General features: G+C 42.5%; 1 protein-coding gene across 4 annotated transcripts; it reads right to left on the bottom strand.

The window, feature by feature from the left end:
• Positions 1–5,694: 5,694 nt before the first annotated feature.
• LOC115181561 ((E2-independent) E3 ubiquitin-conjugating enzyme FATS-like) lies at positions 5,695–17,993 on the bottom strand. 4 transcript variants are annotated; one of them, XM_029743456.1, is made up of 6 exons: positions 17,614–17,993; positions 17,460–17,571; positions 17,304–17,415; positions 11,301–11,364; positions 10,365–10,464; positions 5,695–6,288 (listed from the first exon to the last, which is right to left on the bottom strand). In XM_029743456.1, the coding sequence occupies exons 2-6, from the start codon at positions 17,532–17,534 to the stop codon at positions 6,250–6,252; spliced, it is 390 nt and encodes a 129-aa protein (XP_029599316.1). In that variant the 5' UTR covers positions 17,535–17,571; positions 17,614–17,993; the 3' UTR covers positions 5,695–6,249. The 4 variants fall into 4 exon arrangements, 2 of the variants coding, with proteins under 2 accessions (XP_029599316.1, XP_029599314.1); XR_003873481.1 differs by having other exon boundaries at positions 17,227–17,338; positions 17,381–17,993; XM_029743454.1 differs by having other exon boundaries at positions 17,460–17,993.
• Between the last annotated feature and the right edge of the window lie 29 nt (positions 17,994–18,022).

The raw sequence follows: 18,022 nt of genomic DNA, 5'->3' as shown, positions 1-18,022 counted from the left end.
ACAGTATCTCAAAGGAAGAGGACACCCCCTGGTATTACATGGTGCGGACAGTATCTCAGAGGAAGAGGAGAGGAGACCCCCTGGTATTACATGGTGCTGACAGTATCTCAGAGGAGAGGAGACCCCCTGGTATTACATGGTGCTGACAGTATCTCAGAGGAGAGGAGACCCCCTGGTATTACATGGTGCTGACAGAATCTCAGAGGAAGAGGACACCCCCTGGTATTACATGGTGCTGACAGTATCTCAGAGGAAGAGGATAACCTCTGGTATTACATGGTGCTGACAGTATCTCAGAGGAAGAGGAGAGGACACCCCCTGGTATTACATGGTGCTGACAGTATCTCAGAGGAAGAGGAGAGGAGACCCCCTGGTATTACATGGTGCTGACAGTATCTCAGAGGAAGAGGACACCCCCTGGTATTACATGGTGCTGACAGTATCTCAGAGGAAGAGGAGACCCCCTGGTATTACATGGTGCTGACAGTATCTCAGAGGAAGAGGAGATGACACCCCCTGGTATTACATGGTATTGACAGTATCTCAGAGGAAGAGGACACCCCCTGGTATTACATGGTGCTGACAGTATCTCAGAGGAAGAGGAGACCCCCTGGTATTACATAGTGCTGACAGTATCTCAGAGGAAGAGGACACCCCCTGGTACTACATGGTCCTGACAGTATCTCAGAGGAAGAGGACACCCCCTGGTATTACATGGTGCTGACAGTATCTCAGAGGAAGAGGAGACCCCCTGGTATTACATGGTGCTGACAGTATCTCAGAGGAAGAGGACACCCCCTGGTATTACATGGTGCTGACAGTATCTCAGAGGAAGAGGAGACCCCCTGGTATTACATGGTGCTGACAGTATCTCAGAGGAAGAGGACACCCCCTGGTATTACATGGTGCTGACAGTATCTCAGAAGAGAGAATAGAGGATATAAGGGAGGGAGGTAGAAGAAGAGTGGGAAGGCGTAATAGAGTGATGTGAGCGTTGAGCAGACATGTATAGGAATAACTTGTATAGGAATGACTTGTGTAGGATTAACTTGTACAGGAATAACTTGTGTAGGAATAACTTTTATAGGAAAAACTTGTGAAGGAATATCTTGTATATGAATAACTTGTATATGAATATCTTGTATAGGAATAACTTGTATAGTAATATCTTGTACAATAATATCTTGTATAGCATTATCTTCTATAGGAATAACTTGTATAGCATTATCTTCTATAGGAATAACTTGTATAGGAATTTCATTTATAGGAATGACTTGTATAGGAATGACTTGTATAGGAATATCATGTATAGCATTATCTTCTATAGGAATAACTTGTATAGGAATTTCATTTATAGGAATGACTTGTATAGGAATGACTTGTATAGGAATGACTTGTATAGGAATGACTTGTATAGGAATAACTTGTATAGGAATGACTTGTATAGGAATGACTTGTATAGGAATATCATGTATAGGAATATCTTGTATAGGAATGACTTGTAGCATATGACTCTGTGCTATCTGCACTGGACTGTAACGGTAGCCAGCTACATACCACTCAACACCAATTGATATAAATATTGTTTTCCTTTACTGCTACAGATATATCATGAAGTGGCATAACAAATCAAATCAAATCATAGTTAATTGGTTGCGTACACAGATTTGCAGACGTTGCAAAAATTAAGAAACGCGATATTTGCAGCTGGAACCACAGCCAGCCTCTCACTCCATTACACACAATACATTACTATAATGTACTATATATATATGTATACTGTAATCTACTATATATATATATATACTACTATAATGTACTATATATATACACTACTATAATGTACTATATATATATACTACTATAATGTACTATATATATATGCACTACTATAATGTACTATATATATATATATACACTACTATAATGTACTATATATATATACTACTATAATGTACTATATATATATACACTACTATAATGTACTATATATTTACTACTATAATGTACTATATATACTACTATAATGCACTATATATATATACTACTATAATGTACTATATATACATATATACTACTATAATGTACTATATATAGAAATATACTACTATAATGTACTATTTATACATATATACTACTATAATGTACTATATATACATATATACTACTATAATGTACTATATATATACTACTATAATGTACTATATATATACACTACTATAATGAATTTGATGAACTAACCTACGTCATTACACTACAAGCTAATCAGCATATTAGCAATGTGCTTTAATTAACAATTGTAACTAACTGTGGTTCTGATCTATTTCACCATGTCCAAATGGCCCCCTATTCCCTATATAGTGCACTACCCTTGACCAGGGCCCACCCTATTCCCTATATAGTGCACTACTATTGACCAGGACCCTATTCCCTATATAGTGCACTATTATTGACCAGGGCCCTATTCCCTATATAGTGCACTACTATTGACCAGGGCCCTATTCCCTATATAGTGCACTACTATTGACCAGGGCCCTATTCCCTATATAGTGCACTACTATTGACCAGGACCCTATTCCCTATATAGAGCACTACTATTGACCAGGACCCTATTCCCTATATAGTGCACTACTATTGACCAGGGCCCTATTCCCTATATAGTGCACTACTATTGACCAGGACCCTATTCCCTATATAGTGCACTACTATTGACCAGGGCCCTATTCCCTATATAGTGCACTATTATTGACCAGCACCCTATTCCCTATATAGTGCACTACTATTGACCAGAGCCCTATTCCCTATATAGTGCACTACTGTTGACCAGCAGCCTATTTCCTGTATAGTGCATTACTCTTGACCAGCAGCCTATGGCTAGGTAGAGACCTGTAGCTTTAAGAAGACATCACACAGCTAGCACGGTCATTCAGGGACTTGGTCATTCAGGGACTTGGTCATTCAGGGACATGGTCATTCAGGGACATGGTCATTCAGGGACATGGTCATTCAGGGACTTGGTCATTCAGGGACATGGTCATTCAGGGACATGGTCATTCAGGGACATGGTCATTCAGGGACTTGGTCATTCAGGGACTTGGTCATTCAGCGACATGGTCATTCAGGGACTTGGTCATTCAGGGACATGGTCATTCAGGGACATGGTCATTCAGGGACATGGTCATCCAGGGACATGGTCATTCAGGGACTTGGTCATTCAGGGACTTGGTCATTCAGGGACATGGTCATTCAGGGACATGGTCATTCAGGGACATGGTCATTCAGGGACTTGGTCATTCAGGGACATGGTCATTCAGGGACTTGGTCATTCAGGGACATGGTCATTTAGGGACATGGTCATTCAGGGACATGGTCATTCAGGGACTTGGTTATTCAGGGTCATGGTCATTCAGGGACATGGTCATTCAGGGACTTGGTCATCCAGGGACATGGTCATTCAGTGACATGGTCATTCAGGGACATGGTCATTCAGGGACATAGTCATTCAGGGACTTGGTCATTCAGGGACATGGTCATTCAGGGGCATGGTCATTCAGGGACATGGTCATTCAGGGACTTGGTCATTCAGGGACATGGTCATTCAGGGACTTGGTCATTCAGGGACATGGTCATTCAGGAACATGGTCATTCAGGGACTTGGTCATTCAGGGACTTGGTCATTCAGGGACATGGTCATTCAGGGACATGGTCATTCAGGGACTTGGTCATTCAGGGACATGGTCATTCAGGGACATGGTCATTCAGGGACTTGGTAATTCAGGGACTTGTGTAATATTAAACCAGTTGACTAAACAGGTTAAGAGGAGTATGATGTATATATTTAATATTTACATGGAACAGTCATTAGTCCCACACACACAACAAGTCAGGCATGTAGATACACACGTAGAGGGTAAGCAAGTAGGTGGCAGTCTCCAGATCCAGTCTCCAGATCCAGTCTCCAGACCAGTCTCCATATCCAGTCTGCAGATCCAGTCTGCAGATCCAGTCTGCAGATCCTGTCTCCAAATTCAGTCTCCAGATTCAGTCTCCACATCCAGTCTCCAGATTCAGTCTGCAGATCCAGTCTGCAGATCCAGTCTCCAGATTCCGTCTCCAGATTCAGTCTGCAGATCCAGTCTCCAGATTCAGTCTCCAGATTCAGTCTCCAGATTCAGTCTGCAGATTCAGTCTCCAGATTCAGTCTGCAGATCCAGATCCAGTCTCCAGATTCATTCTGCAGATCCAGTCTGCAGATCCAGTCTGCAGATCCAGTCTCCAGATTCAGTCTCCAGATTCAGTCTGCAGATCCAGATACAGTCTCCAGATTCAGTCTGCAGATCTAGTCTGCAGATCTAGTCTCCAGATCCAGTCTCCAGATCTAGTCTCTAGATTCAGTCTGCAGATTCAGTCTCCAGATTCAATCTCCATATTCAGTCTGCAGATCCAGTCTCCAGATGCAGTCTCCAGATCCAGTCTCCAGATTCAGTCTGCAGATTCAGTCTCAGACCAGTCTGCAGATTCCGTCTCCAGAATCAGTCTGCAGATTCAGTCTCAGACCAGTCTCCAGATCCAGTCTCCAGATTCAATCTGCAGATTCAGTCTCAGACCAGTCTGCAGAATCAGTCTCAGACCAGTCTCCAGATCATGTTCTGATGGAAACTCTGAATAATGGCAGGGTCCACAGAAACCACCCTAGACTACTAGACCACCCTCGGCCCAAAACCACCCAAAACCTCCAGACCACCCTAGGCCACAGAAACCACCCTAAGCCACAGAAACCACCTTAGGCCACAGAACCCCCCCCCTAGGCCACAGAAACCACCCTAAGCCACAGAACCCCCCCCCCCCCTAGGCCACAGAAACCACCCTAGGCCACAGAAACCCCCCTAGACCACAGAAACCCCCCTAGGCCACATAAACCACCCTAGGCCACAGAAACCCCCCTAGGCCACATAAACCACCCTAGGCCACATAAACCACCCTAGGCCACAGAAACCACCCTAGGCCACAGAACCCCCCCCCCCCCCCTAAGCCACAGAAACCACCCTAGGCCACAGAAACCACCCTAGGCCACATAAACCACCCTAGGCCACAGAAAGGACATCTAAATGTGAACCGTGACTGGTTGATATCACCGGACACCACCTCAATAGAGATAGGATCTCTAATACAGACCACGTGAGATTCTGTGAAAGGAACTGAAGAGGATTTCAAAGCTTCCTTGTGACAGCAAGGTGACGGCAGGGTCTTGTTCAGTTCGTTGAAATTGTCCAATAAGAAAATCTCATTTTTGTTTTCCGTTGCGCAGCGTTTTCAAGCTGCTACGGTGTTGCCCTAATGAGCACAACCTCAAAACACAAAGGCAAACTGGGGAAACAGTATCAGAAGGAGGCCAAAGAGAAGTGCTGACTGAGCATAAACTGGGCTCCCGAGTGGCGCAGCCGTCTGAGGCACCGCGTCTCAGTGCTAGTAGGCGTCGCTATAGTACCTGGTTCGAATCCAGGCTGTATCACATCCAGCCGTGATTGGGAGTCCCATAGGGCGGCGCACAATTGGCCCAGCGTCGTCCGGGTTTTGCCGGGGAAAGGCCGTCATTGTAAATAAGAATTTGTTCATATAAACTTTACCTGCCTAGCTAAATATATATGAATAATATAAACAAGCAGGATGTATAGATAACATAGAAGAACAGCATTTAGTGGAGCCAACGATACAGTTTTTTTATGGAAGGCTTCAATACAGTACATAGGCCGTATGCATAGATAACATAGAACAACAGCATTCATTGCATTGTAATCTCACAACCTAACCACTATTCTACATTTGTTTGTTGCAGACCCTCAGAAAGCTTCTGGTCAAGCAGACTGACATTCAGTGGAACTTTCAGTAGTTCGATACGATTGGTTTAGAGCAGTAGCCAGAGTGCTTTAGTAAAAATCAAACCGGTTTTGATCATAACAACAGTAATATGATAATGAACAGATATTTATTAAACGTTGGGACGTTATGACATCATTACATACATCGTTTTGTTTCATTTCTAATGACACACATTTTTCACTACAATTTTTTTTTTTTATTTGTTTATAATTTTATAAAAAATGATGTTGCTTAATTATAATGTGTATTAATACTGTCGTTATGGTAACCGCCAGTCCATCTTGATGGTTGTTGGGTCTCTCAAAGTAAGGCAGTATGCTGGAAGGAGGGGGGACGACGTACGTTCGGACCATTCATCCTTGGCTTCACTCAGTGACTACCCCTTTGAAGGATCTCATCTAACAGTTTCTGTAAAGAGGAAAGAGAGAGTACACATTATACATTGAGACTCTATTACTGTGGGCTATGCTATAGATCACGGTCATATTCCCCCTGTGAAACCCCATAGACTCCCTCCAGAACCCAACAAAACCCAACGAAGACTAAAAACTAAAGTCAAGAGAACTCAACTCTCCACTGTCTCTCTGCTTCAGATGGGAATCAATAGCCTTGTACCCATCCAGACATCCAGACATCCAGGCCCACAGTCAACTGGCTGTTTTTGGTACAATACTCAGGTTGTCTATAGTCTAGTATCTATTGAAGCAGAGGAGACTGAGGCTATGGATTGGTTCCCTAGTTCCCTGTGCTTTCTCAGGCTGCAGCAGAGTAGCATGGGTGGAGGTGGATGAGACTGGGTCTGTCTGTCTGTCTCTGTCTGTCTGTCTGTCTGTCTGTCTGTCTGTCTGTCTGTCTGTCTGTCTGTCTGTCTGTCTGTCTGTCTGTCTGTCTGTCTGTCTGTCTGTCTGCCATCAGCTGTACGATTGCTTTGCGGTGTGATCCCGACTGTGTACCTCACTCTCTTTTTCTCTCTCTCTCTCTGTCTCTCTCTCTCTCTCTCTCTCAAGGCCTTTTTGTTTGCCTGTGGACACTGGGCTCACACACCGAGAGAGAACAATGAGTCTGTTCATTGACAGCCATAACCAGAGAGAGAGGAGAGGGCAGGAGCCCCCGGTGGCACTGCACCCAGAGACATTGCATTTTCTAATGTGAAATATCATGAATAACCATGCATAACAGCCTAATGAACAGAAACAACAAAACATAGAGATGGAAAATTTAACGCTTCAGTGGGTCTTTGCAAGAGGATCCACAACAAGCTAAAAGTTGCTCCTCTCGCTGTTACCAGTAGACAACAGTAAACAACAGTAAACAACAGTAAACAACACTAAACAACAGTAAACAACAGTATAAACAACAGTACAACAATGTGTTTGAGATTTTCAGCTTCAGACTCATTGGACTTGTGACTTTGATGTCAGCATTGACGTGTGTGTTCAAAAAAATTATCAACGACACATGTATTTGATTTCCTCTTCTTGTGATAAAAGGAGTGATTGAAATGTAAATGTATGTGAACAGGGCCCTCTAGTGGCCACAGCAGGCAGCACGTGACGTTGTGCTCAACTGGGGGACAAGCAGTGTTACCGAGGGACAAGCAGTGTTTTTTCAGTTGGAAAACATGGAAGGACATGAGACCGAGGGACAAGCAGTGTTACCGAGGGACAAGCAGTGTTTTTTAGTTAGAAAACATAGAGGGACACGAGATCGAGGGACAAGCGATGGCGGCCATTTTGTTCAGTTTAAATATCTGCATCTCTACAATAACCAGTTACAAGAATATGACCGTTGACAAAAGGAAATGCATCATCTGTTTACTAGTCAGGGAAGAATCGATGTAAACCTGAGCATTAATCACCTCTGCTGAAAGGTTTCCAGTTATAGGCTTCCCAGGCCTAATCCTAACCAGTTACAGGCTTCCCAGGCCTAATCCTAACCAGTTATAGGCTTCCCAGGCCTAATCCTAACCAGTTACAGGCTTCCCAGGCCTAATCCTAACGAGTTATAGGCTTCCCAGGCCTAATCCTAACCAGTTACAGGCTTCCCAGGCCTAATCCTAACCAGTTATAGGCTTCCCAGGCCTAATCCTAACCAGTTATAGGCTTCCCAGGCCTAATCATACCTATTACTTTTACTACAACAAATCTTTAAAAAAACATTTTTTTTTAAATGTACCTCAAATTTTAGCCTCCACTTTCCCATGCTTTACAGTTTTGGTTTTAATCACAGTGAGCTTGAACCTAAACGGAAATGCAAAAATGTCAATCAACCTAAGGCATCGCTCCCGGCAAAGTGAGGCCGTTACCTTCGAACATTAATTTATCTGTAGAGGACGATATCTTTATTACAGCTTTAGGCCTTTACTGTGAGACATTAGTGGATATACTGTGGCCTTTCAGAAGGTAGTGGAGCGTGTAGGACAGAAGTGTAGCTGGTGTGTTAAACTAGTTCATTGTTTTTATGGCTCATTGACTCATTAATGGGCTGTTAATGCAGTTCACTTCATTGTGTTTATGATTCATAGACTCATTAATGGGCTGTTAATGCAGTTCAGTTCATTGTGTTTATGGCTCATTGACTCATTAATGGGCTGTTAATGCAGTTCAGTTCATTGTGTTTATGGCTCATAGACTCATTAATGGGCTGTTAATGCAGTTCAGTTCATTGTGTTTATGGCTCATAGACTCATTAATGGGCTGTTAATGCAGTTCAGTTCATTGTGTTTATGGCTCATAGACTCATTAATGGGCTGTTAATGCAGTTCAGTTCATTGTGTTTATGGCTCATAGACTCATTAATGGGCTGTTAATGCAGTTCAGTTCATTGTGTTTATGATTCATAGACTCATTAATGGGCTGTTAATGCAGTTCAGTTCATTGTGTTTATGATTCATAGACTCATTAATGGGCTGTTAATGCAGTTCACTTCATTGTTTTAACGCCTCAGACTCATTAATGGGCTGTTAATGCTGTTCAGTTCATTGTGTTTATGATTCATAGACTCATTAATGGGCTGTTAATGCAGTTCAGTTCATTGTGTTTATGATTCATAGACTCATTAATGGGCTGTTAATGCAGTTCAGTTCATTGTGTTTATGATTCATAGACTCATTAATGGGCTGTTAATGCAGTTCAGTTCATTGTTTTAACGCCTCAGACTCATTAATGGGCTGTTAATGCAGTTCAGTTCATTGTTTTTATGGCTCATTGACTCATTAATGGGCTGTTATTAATGCAGTTCAGTGACAACATACATACTATTTAGTATTCCGATTTCTGTGGCAGTTCAGTTTAAAGAATCACTAGTATATTACTATAATCCCTACTGTATCACTATAATCCCTACTGTATCACTATAATCCCTACTGTATCACTGTAATCCCTACTGTACCACTATAAACACTTATAAAATCACTATAATCCCTTATAAAATCACTATAATCCCTACTGTATCCCTATAAACCCTGCTATATCACTGTAATCCCTTATAAAATCACTATAATCCCTACTGTATCACTATAATCCCTACTGTATCCCTATAAACCCTGCTATATCACTATAATCCCTTGTAAAATCACTATAATCCCTACTGTATCACTATAATCCCTACTGTATCCCTATAATCCCTTATAAAATTACTATAATCCCTACTGTATCACTATAATCCTTACTGTATCACTATAATCCCTACTGTACCACTATAATCCCTACTATACCACTATAATCTCTACTATATCACTATAATCTCTACTGTATCACTATAATCCCTACTGTATCCCTATAAACCCTGCTATATCACTATAATCCCTTATAAAATCACTATAATCTCTACTGTATCACTATAATCCCTACTGTATCCCTATAATCCCTTATAAAATTACTATAATCCCTACTGTATCACTATAATCCTTACTGTATCACTATAATCCCTACTGTACCACTATAATCCCTACTATACCACTATAATCCCTACAATAGCACTATAATCCCCACTGTATCACTATAATCCCTACTGTATCACTATAATCCCCACTGTATCACTATAATCCCTACTATATCACTATAATCCTTACTATATAACTACAATCCCTACTATATAACTACAATCCCTACTATACCACTATAATCCCTACTATATAACTATAATCACTACTGTATCACTATAATCCCTACAATAGCACTATAATCCCCACTGTATCACTATAATCCCTACTATATCACTATAATCCCTATAATAGCACTAGAATCCCTACTATATAACTACAATCCCTACTGTATCACTGTAATCCCTACTGTATCACTATAATCACTACTGTATCACTTTAATCCCTACTATATAACTACAATCCCTACTATACCACTATAATCCATACTGTATAAGTATTACTATATAAATTCACCAGCATAACTAACAATAGTAAACAGTTACTGCAGCGTCCAATCAATTAACACAGAGAGACATTCCATATTTCCAGACGTTCTGACCTTTTTGAAGAGATCTGCTCTCAGCCTGTTAGTCAGGTAGTCCTCCCTCCTCTTCTCTTCTTCCTGTTTCCTCCTCACCTCCGGCAGATTTTTATAGTTCCTGTCAATAATGAGTCATCATAATCCCACATACAGTATAGAGTATGGCGGAATATTCAGGTTTAATGCCCAGGGTCCTTTGTAAAGGGGTCCATTATTCCAGCAGGGTTGGGATCAATTACATTTCAATTCAATCAATTCAGAAAGTAAACAGACTTGAATTTCAGTTTACTTCCTTAAATTGGCTGAACTGAAAAATAATTTTGCCCAAAATCTGCATCTCAGACAGTGCTTGTATCTGATTGAATTAAGACTAATTCCATTAACCAAGACCAGCCCAATAGAGACCTGGTCACCTACGAAGAAGACTCCATTAACCTAGACCAGCCCTATAGAGACCTGGTCACCTATGAAGACTCCATTAACCTAGACCAGCCCTATAGACACCTGGTCACCTATTCCCAGTACACCCACAGGATCACTGAATTGAGACATGATATCTCTTGATTCAACAACAAATCAATCTGCCTAATACAATGTGGGGATGGAACCAAGGAGAGAAAAGGTAAACCGGCAGAGCAAAAAACACTATTAGATGGAATCCAGAAGAGAAAATAAAAGACAAGCCATTTAGAACAGAGATGTTAGTTATATCACCTCTACTCTACACAGAGAAACACATATAAACTCCACCTCTGTGGTCAGGACTAGGAGAGAGAGAGCAAGAGAGAGAGAGAGAGAGAGAGAGAGAGAGAGAGAGAGAGCGAGAGAGCGAGAGAGAGAGAGAGCGAGAGAGCGAGAGAGCGAGAGCGAGAGAGAGAGCGAGCGAGAGACCGAGAGAGAGAGCGAGAGAGAGAGAGAGATGCCAGAATGAGAGATTGAGATGGAGAAACTCACTGCCTGGTTCTGAGCTGCATCTCCTTCCCTGTAATGGCTCTATCTCTGGGTCTGAAAAGGTTATCTGGAAACACACACACACACACACGCACACACACGCACACACACACACACACACACAATACTGATTGTTAACAACAGTTTGTGAGAGATTTCTAATGTTAAGGTAGTCTCGAGTTTTTGCTCACCTGAGTTAGAATACCTCATGATAAGCTGCAGACCATAATCTTTACCAAGAGAGTTTTATTTTTATTCACCACCACAATGATCGTTATAAGGATAAGTCAAGAAGAAAATTCACATCCAGAGGCGGGGAAACTGAAATCCGTTTTACCTCATCTTTACCATCTGTGTAACCAGAGCAGACAATACTCTACACAGAGAGACACATATAAACTCTATATCCCCTCTACTCTACACAGAGACACATATAAACTCTATATAACCTCTAGTCTACACAGAGACACATATAAACTCTATATCACCTCTACTCTACACACAGAGACACATATAAACTCTATATCACCTCTACTCTACACAGAGAGACACATATAAACTCTATATCACCTCTACTCTACACAGAGACACATATAAACTCTATATCACCTCTACTCTACACAGAGACACATATACAACTCTATATCACCTCTACTCTACACAGAGAGACATATAAAACTCTATATCACCTCTAGTCTACACAGAGAGACATATAAAACTCTATATCACCTCTACTCTACACAGAGAGACACATATAAACTCTATATCACCTCTACTCTACACAGAGAAACATATAAACTCTATATAACCTCTAGTCTACACACAGAGAAACACATACACAAGGCTCTCCCTCCCTTAGGAAAACCAGACCACAACTCTATCCTCTTGATTCCTGCTTATAAGCAAAAACTCAAACAGGAAGTATCAGTGACGCACTCAATATGGAAGTGATTAGATTAACCGTGATGCTAAGCTACAGGACAGTTTCGCTAACACAGACTGGAATATGTTCTGAGATTCACTAGTATCAGTAGTATCTATCAACACATCCCAACCGAAAGCCATGGATTACAGGCAACATCTGCACTGAGCTTTCAAGGACCGGCCACTAAGAAATCCAGCTACAACCTCCGACGAGCCATCAAACAGGCAAATGGTCAATACAGAAACAAGATGGAATCCTACTACGCCAGCTCTGTTACTAGTCAAATGTGACAGGGCAAAATATCACGGGTTACAAAGGGAAACCTAGCCACAAGCTGCCCAGTGACGCCAGCTAAATGCCTTTTATGCTCGTTTCTAGGTGAGAAACACTGAACCATGCATGAGAGCACCAGCAGTTCAGGATCGACTGTGTGATCACGCTCTCCATAGCCGATGGGAGTAAGACCTTTAAACAGGTTAACATTCACAAGGCTACGGGGTCAGATGGATTACCAGGACGGGTACTCAGAGCATGCGCTGACCAGCTGGCAAGTGTCTTCACTGACATTTTCAACCTCTCCCTGACCCAGTCTGTAATACCTACATGTTTAAAGCAGACCACCATACTCCATGTGCCCAAGAACACCAAGGTAACCTGTGCAACTGGATCCTGGACTTCCTGACGGGCCGCTCCCAGGCAGTGAGGGTAGGCAACACATCCACCATGCTGACTCTCAACACGGGGGCCCCTCAGGGGTGCGTGCTTAGTCCCATCCTGTACTCCCACAACTGTGTGGCCACGCACGACTCACACACCATTTTGCCGACAGAGGTAGGCCTGATCACCGAACCATAAGTTTAATAAATTGCGACAATAAAATAACAGAACTCATATTTTCAGAATACTAAAATAATGAAATAATGGAAAAACAATAACTTATGATCTACAGCAATCCTTTAAGTGGATCAGAAAAAAAAATGAAATACTTAGGATGCTCAAGTGATGAAAAAACGTATTGTAACATACTCAGGGAGTCTGGAAGCACGTGCACAAGGTGAGTTTAATAATAAACATGAAGAAACTACAAAACAGGAGCAGCGTACTGACCGTAACTCAAAAAGCAATACTGCCTGATGACTGAGGCTACAAAGGGCTATATGAAGGGAGAGTAATCAGGGTGGTGATGAGGTCCAGGTGTGCTTAACGATGGGGAGCAGGTGTGCTTAACGATGGGGAGCAGGTGTGCTTAACGATGGGGAGCAGGTGTGTGCAATGTGGGGTTGCCAGGACCGGTGGTTAGTAGACCTGCGACGTCGAACGCCGGAGGGAGGGAGCAGGAGTAGGCGTGTGTCACGTTCTGACCATGTTAAGATGTTATTTTCTATGCTAGAGTAGGTCAGGGTGTGACAGGGGGTGTTGTTCTATGTTTTGTATTTCTATGTTCATGTTCTAGTTGTGTATTTCTATGTTGGTTTTGTTTGGGATAATCTCCAATTCCTCGTTGTCTCTAATTGGAGATCATACTTAAGTAGGGTTTTTTTTCCACCTGGTGTTGTGGGATCTTGTTTTTGCACAGCTCTGTAAAGCCTGCAGAACGTGACGTTCGTGGTTCTTTGTTTATTGTTTTTGTATAGTGTTCTGAGTTAAAAAATAAATATTTATCATGAGCACTCAACACGCTGCACCTTGGTCTACTGCTTACAACGAGCGTCACAGCGTGACACAAATATACAAAGATAACTATATTCCATTACTCAACAATACCAAAACAGATTTCATTAAAATGAATAATCTTCCCATAAATCTTACAGGTATACTAAACCTCTTTAGAACAGCATTGCTGCCAAAGTTTTTATATTTATTGTCCGTAATACCAATTACCCCACCGAAGACATTCAGAGTATACTCAGCCTTAACAGACTTTATATGGGCAGATAAAACTCATAGAATAAAATGGAAAGTTTTAGATACCCATAAGTCTGAGGGTGGTTTTAACCTTCCAGACTTGGAATTGTATCAACTTCCTACCCAAGACTTTTAATTGAAACATATAATTAAATGTATTAAAGAGGCACAATGGACACATATTAAAGAGGAACAAGTTCATCCACAGAGTCTTTCCACATGTCTGTTTTCAAAGGACGGAGCTAAGAACATCAACAACTTCATAGTTAAAAACACAAGAACAATGTAGAAACCTAGAACAATATAGAGCCCTAGAACAGTATAGAACACTAAAACAGTATAGAACACTATAACAGTATAGAACACTATAACAATATAAAACACTAGAACAATATAGAACACTATAACACTATAGAACACTAGAACACTATAGAACACTAGAACAATATAGAACACTAGAACAATATAGAACACTAGAACAATATAGAACACTACAACAATATAGAACACTAGAACAATATAGAACACTAGATAGAACCCTATAACAATATAGAACACTAGAACAATATAGAACACTATAGTTAAGTAACAACTCCTACTCTTCCTGAGCTTGAAGAGATTGACTGACTTATCAGAGAGAGATCATTAACACTGTGCAAACACAGCACTTCTGCCTGCCAGAGAAGATGACTACTGCCTGTCAGAGAAGATGACTTCTGCCTGCCAGAGAAGATGACTACTACCTGCCAGACAAGATGACTACTGCCTGTCAGAGAAGATGACTACTGCCTGCCAGAGAAGATGACTACTACCTGCCAGACAAGATGACTACTGCCTGCCAGACAAGCTGACTACTGCCTGCCAGAGAAGATGACTACTGCCTGCCAGAGAAGATGACTACTGCCTGCCAGAGAAGATGACTACTGCCTGTCAGAGAAGATGACTACTGCCCGCCAGACAAGATGACTACTGCCTGCCAGAGAAGATGACTACTGCCTGCCAGACAAGCTGACTACTGCCTGCCAGAGAAGATGACTACTGCCTGCCAGACAAGATGACTACTGCCTGCCAGACAAGATGACTACTGCCTGTCAGAGAAGATGACTTCTGCCTGCCAGAGAAGATGACTACTGCCTGCCAGAGAAGATGACTACTGCCTGCCAGAGAAGATGACTACTGCCTGCCAGAGAAGATGACTACTGCCTGTCAGAGAACATGACTACTACCTGTCAGACAAGATGACTACTACCTGCCAGAGAAGATGACTACTACCTGCCAGAGAAGATGACTACTGCCTGCCAGAGAACATGACTACTACCTGCCAGAGAACATGACTACTACCTGTCAGACAAGATGACTACTACCTGCCAGAGAAGATGACTACTACCTGCCAGAGAAGATGACTACTACCTGCCAGAGAACATGACTACTACCTGCCAGACAAGATGACTACTGCCTGCCAGAGAAGATGACTACTGCCTGCCAGACAAGATGACTACTACCTGCCAGAGAAGATGACTACTACCTGCCAGACAAGATGACTACTGCCTGCCAGAGAAGATGACTACTGCCTGTCAGAGAACATGACTACTGCCCGCCAGAGAAGATGACTATATTCACTATCACCTGGAAGATACATTTTTTTCACTGTGGCAGGCAGGTACAGTTTTTGTTGCATTGATTTGCGAGAATGAGGTTTTCATATCCTTTATTAATTATCATACAGGAAGTGTGTCTTTGTTTTGACAATAGGCAATTCTCCAATGGATAATCCTTTATATCTCAATGCCATTATCATTGATCTGAGCCAAGGATGTAGTTTCACACTAGGACCAGCAGTGGGCAGTAAGCACGATGAAATCAGCATACTATCTGTGTTTTGGTTTCTTTTTCCATTAAAGGGACAATCTTCATTTCAAACAATAACAAAGGTACACCCCCGCCACTGTTTCGGTAAACAAATGAGGGTTGGGGATTGAGAAATGTAACCACTCTCAAATTCATAGACAGAGCTATGGATGCAAGGACTGACCATCCATGATATCAACATTTCAGTTTTAACCATCTTTTGAGGCTATACAGTGTTTGTTTACAATTACACTGTTTGCAAAGAAAGGATATATTTTTTAAACGTATATTTTAGGTTCTGATGAGGTATGACAGTTGAACTAAGCTCACGGGTACATATAATTGATTTAAAAGTCTAAAAATCGATTTAGCGAATACAAATTGCCCCTTTTAAAGCTGATATTCAGCAGGGAAATCTGTTGATGGAAACGCTGCATTGAGAGATAAACAAACTCATCACGTCTGAAGGTCAGGGCTGTCTGTGACGCCAATCTTTTTTTTCCCATGAATAGAGAGACATATATGAAGAACAAAAACAACACTGGAACAATATGAACAAACGTGATTAGATATCTTGTTTCCGTTGTGTTGTGTTATTTAGATATACAACGAGCCTGAGGGCCAAATATGTGCAGACAGAAGAGAGCTCTGACTATGTGTGTGGCATACAGCCACTGCAGCTGCACAGGGACAATGGGTGTCATAGTGAAAGAGATGGCGTGTGAGAGAGAGAAAGAGAGAGAGAGAAAGAGAGAGAGAGAGAGAGACAGAGAGACAGAGAGACAGAGAGACAGAGAGACAGAGAGACAGAGAGACAGAGAGAGAGACAGAGAGAGAGAGAGAGAGACAGAGAGACAGAGAGACAGAGAGACAGAGAGACAGAGAGACAGAGAGACAGAGAGAGAGAGACAGAGAGAGAGAGAGAGAGACAGAGAGACAGAGAGACAGAGAGACAGAGAGAGACAGAGAGACAGCGAGAGAGAGAGAGAGAGAGAGAGAGAGAGAGAGAGAGAGACAGAGAGACAGAGAGACAGAGAGACAGAGAGAGACAGAGAGAGACAGAGAGACAGCGAGAGAGAGAGAGAGAGAGAGAGAGAGAGAGAGAGAGAGAGACAGAGAGACAGCGAGAGAGAGAGAGAGAGAGAGAGAGAGAGAGACAGAGAGAGACAGAGAGACAGCGAGAGAGAGAGAGAGAGAGAGAGAGAGAGAGAGAGAGAGAGATGGGCAGAAACAGAGTCAGTGGTACCATACCACTGAGAGGACTGGGTCTGGTGCTGTGTCGTCCTCTATGAGAGACAGAGAGAGAGAGACAGTCAGTGGTACCATACCACTCAGAGGACTGGGTCTGGTGCTGTGTCGTCCTCTATGAGAGACAGAGAGAGAGAGACAGTCAGTGGTACCATACCACTCAGAGGACTGGGTCTGGTGCTGTGTCGTCCTCTATGAGAGACAGAGAGAGAGAGAGACAGTCAGTGGTACCATACCACTGAGAGGACTGGGTCTGGTGCTGTGTCGTCCTCTATGAGAGACAGAGAGAGAGAGACAGTCAGTGGTACCATACCACTCAGAGGACTGGGTCTGGTGCTGTGTCGTCCTCTATGAGAGACAGAGAGAGAGAAACAGTCAGTGGTACCATACCACTCAGAGGACTGGGTCTGGTGCTGTGTCGTCCTCTATGAGAGACAGAGAGAGAGAAACAGTCAGTGGTACCATACCACTCAGAGGACTGGGTCTGGTGCTGTGTCGTCCTCTATGAGAGACAGAGAGAGAGAAACAGTCAGTGGTACCATACCACTCAGAGGACTGGGTCTGGTGCTGTGTCGTCCTCTATGAGAGACAGAGAGAGAGAAACAGTCAGTGGTACCATACCACTCAGAGGACTGGGTCTGGTGCTGTGTCGTCCTCTATGAGAGACAGAGAGAGAGAAACAGTCAGTGGTACCATACCACTCAGAGGACTGGGTCTGGTGCTGTGTCGTCCTCTATGAGAGACAGAGAGAGAGAAACAGTCAGTGGTACCATACCACCCAGGGACTGGGTCTGGTGCT

The sequence above is a fragment of the Salmo trutta genome, unplaced genomic scaffold (genome assembly GCF_901001165.1).
Source record: "Salmo trutta unplaced genomic scaffold, fSalTru1.1, whole genome shotgun sequence".
NCBI classification, from domain to species: Eukaryota; Metazoa; Chordata; class Actinopteri; order Salmoniformes; family Salmonidae; genus Salmo; species Salmo trutta.
The sequence above is the reverse complement of the archived record's forward strand: the minus strand, read 5'-3'. Positions and strand labels throughout refer to the sequence as shown.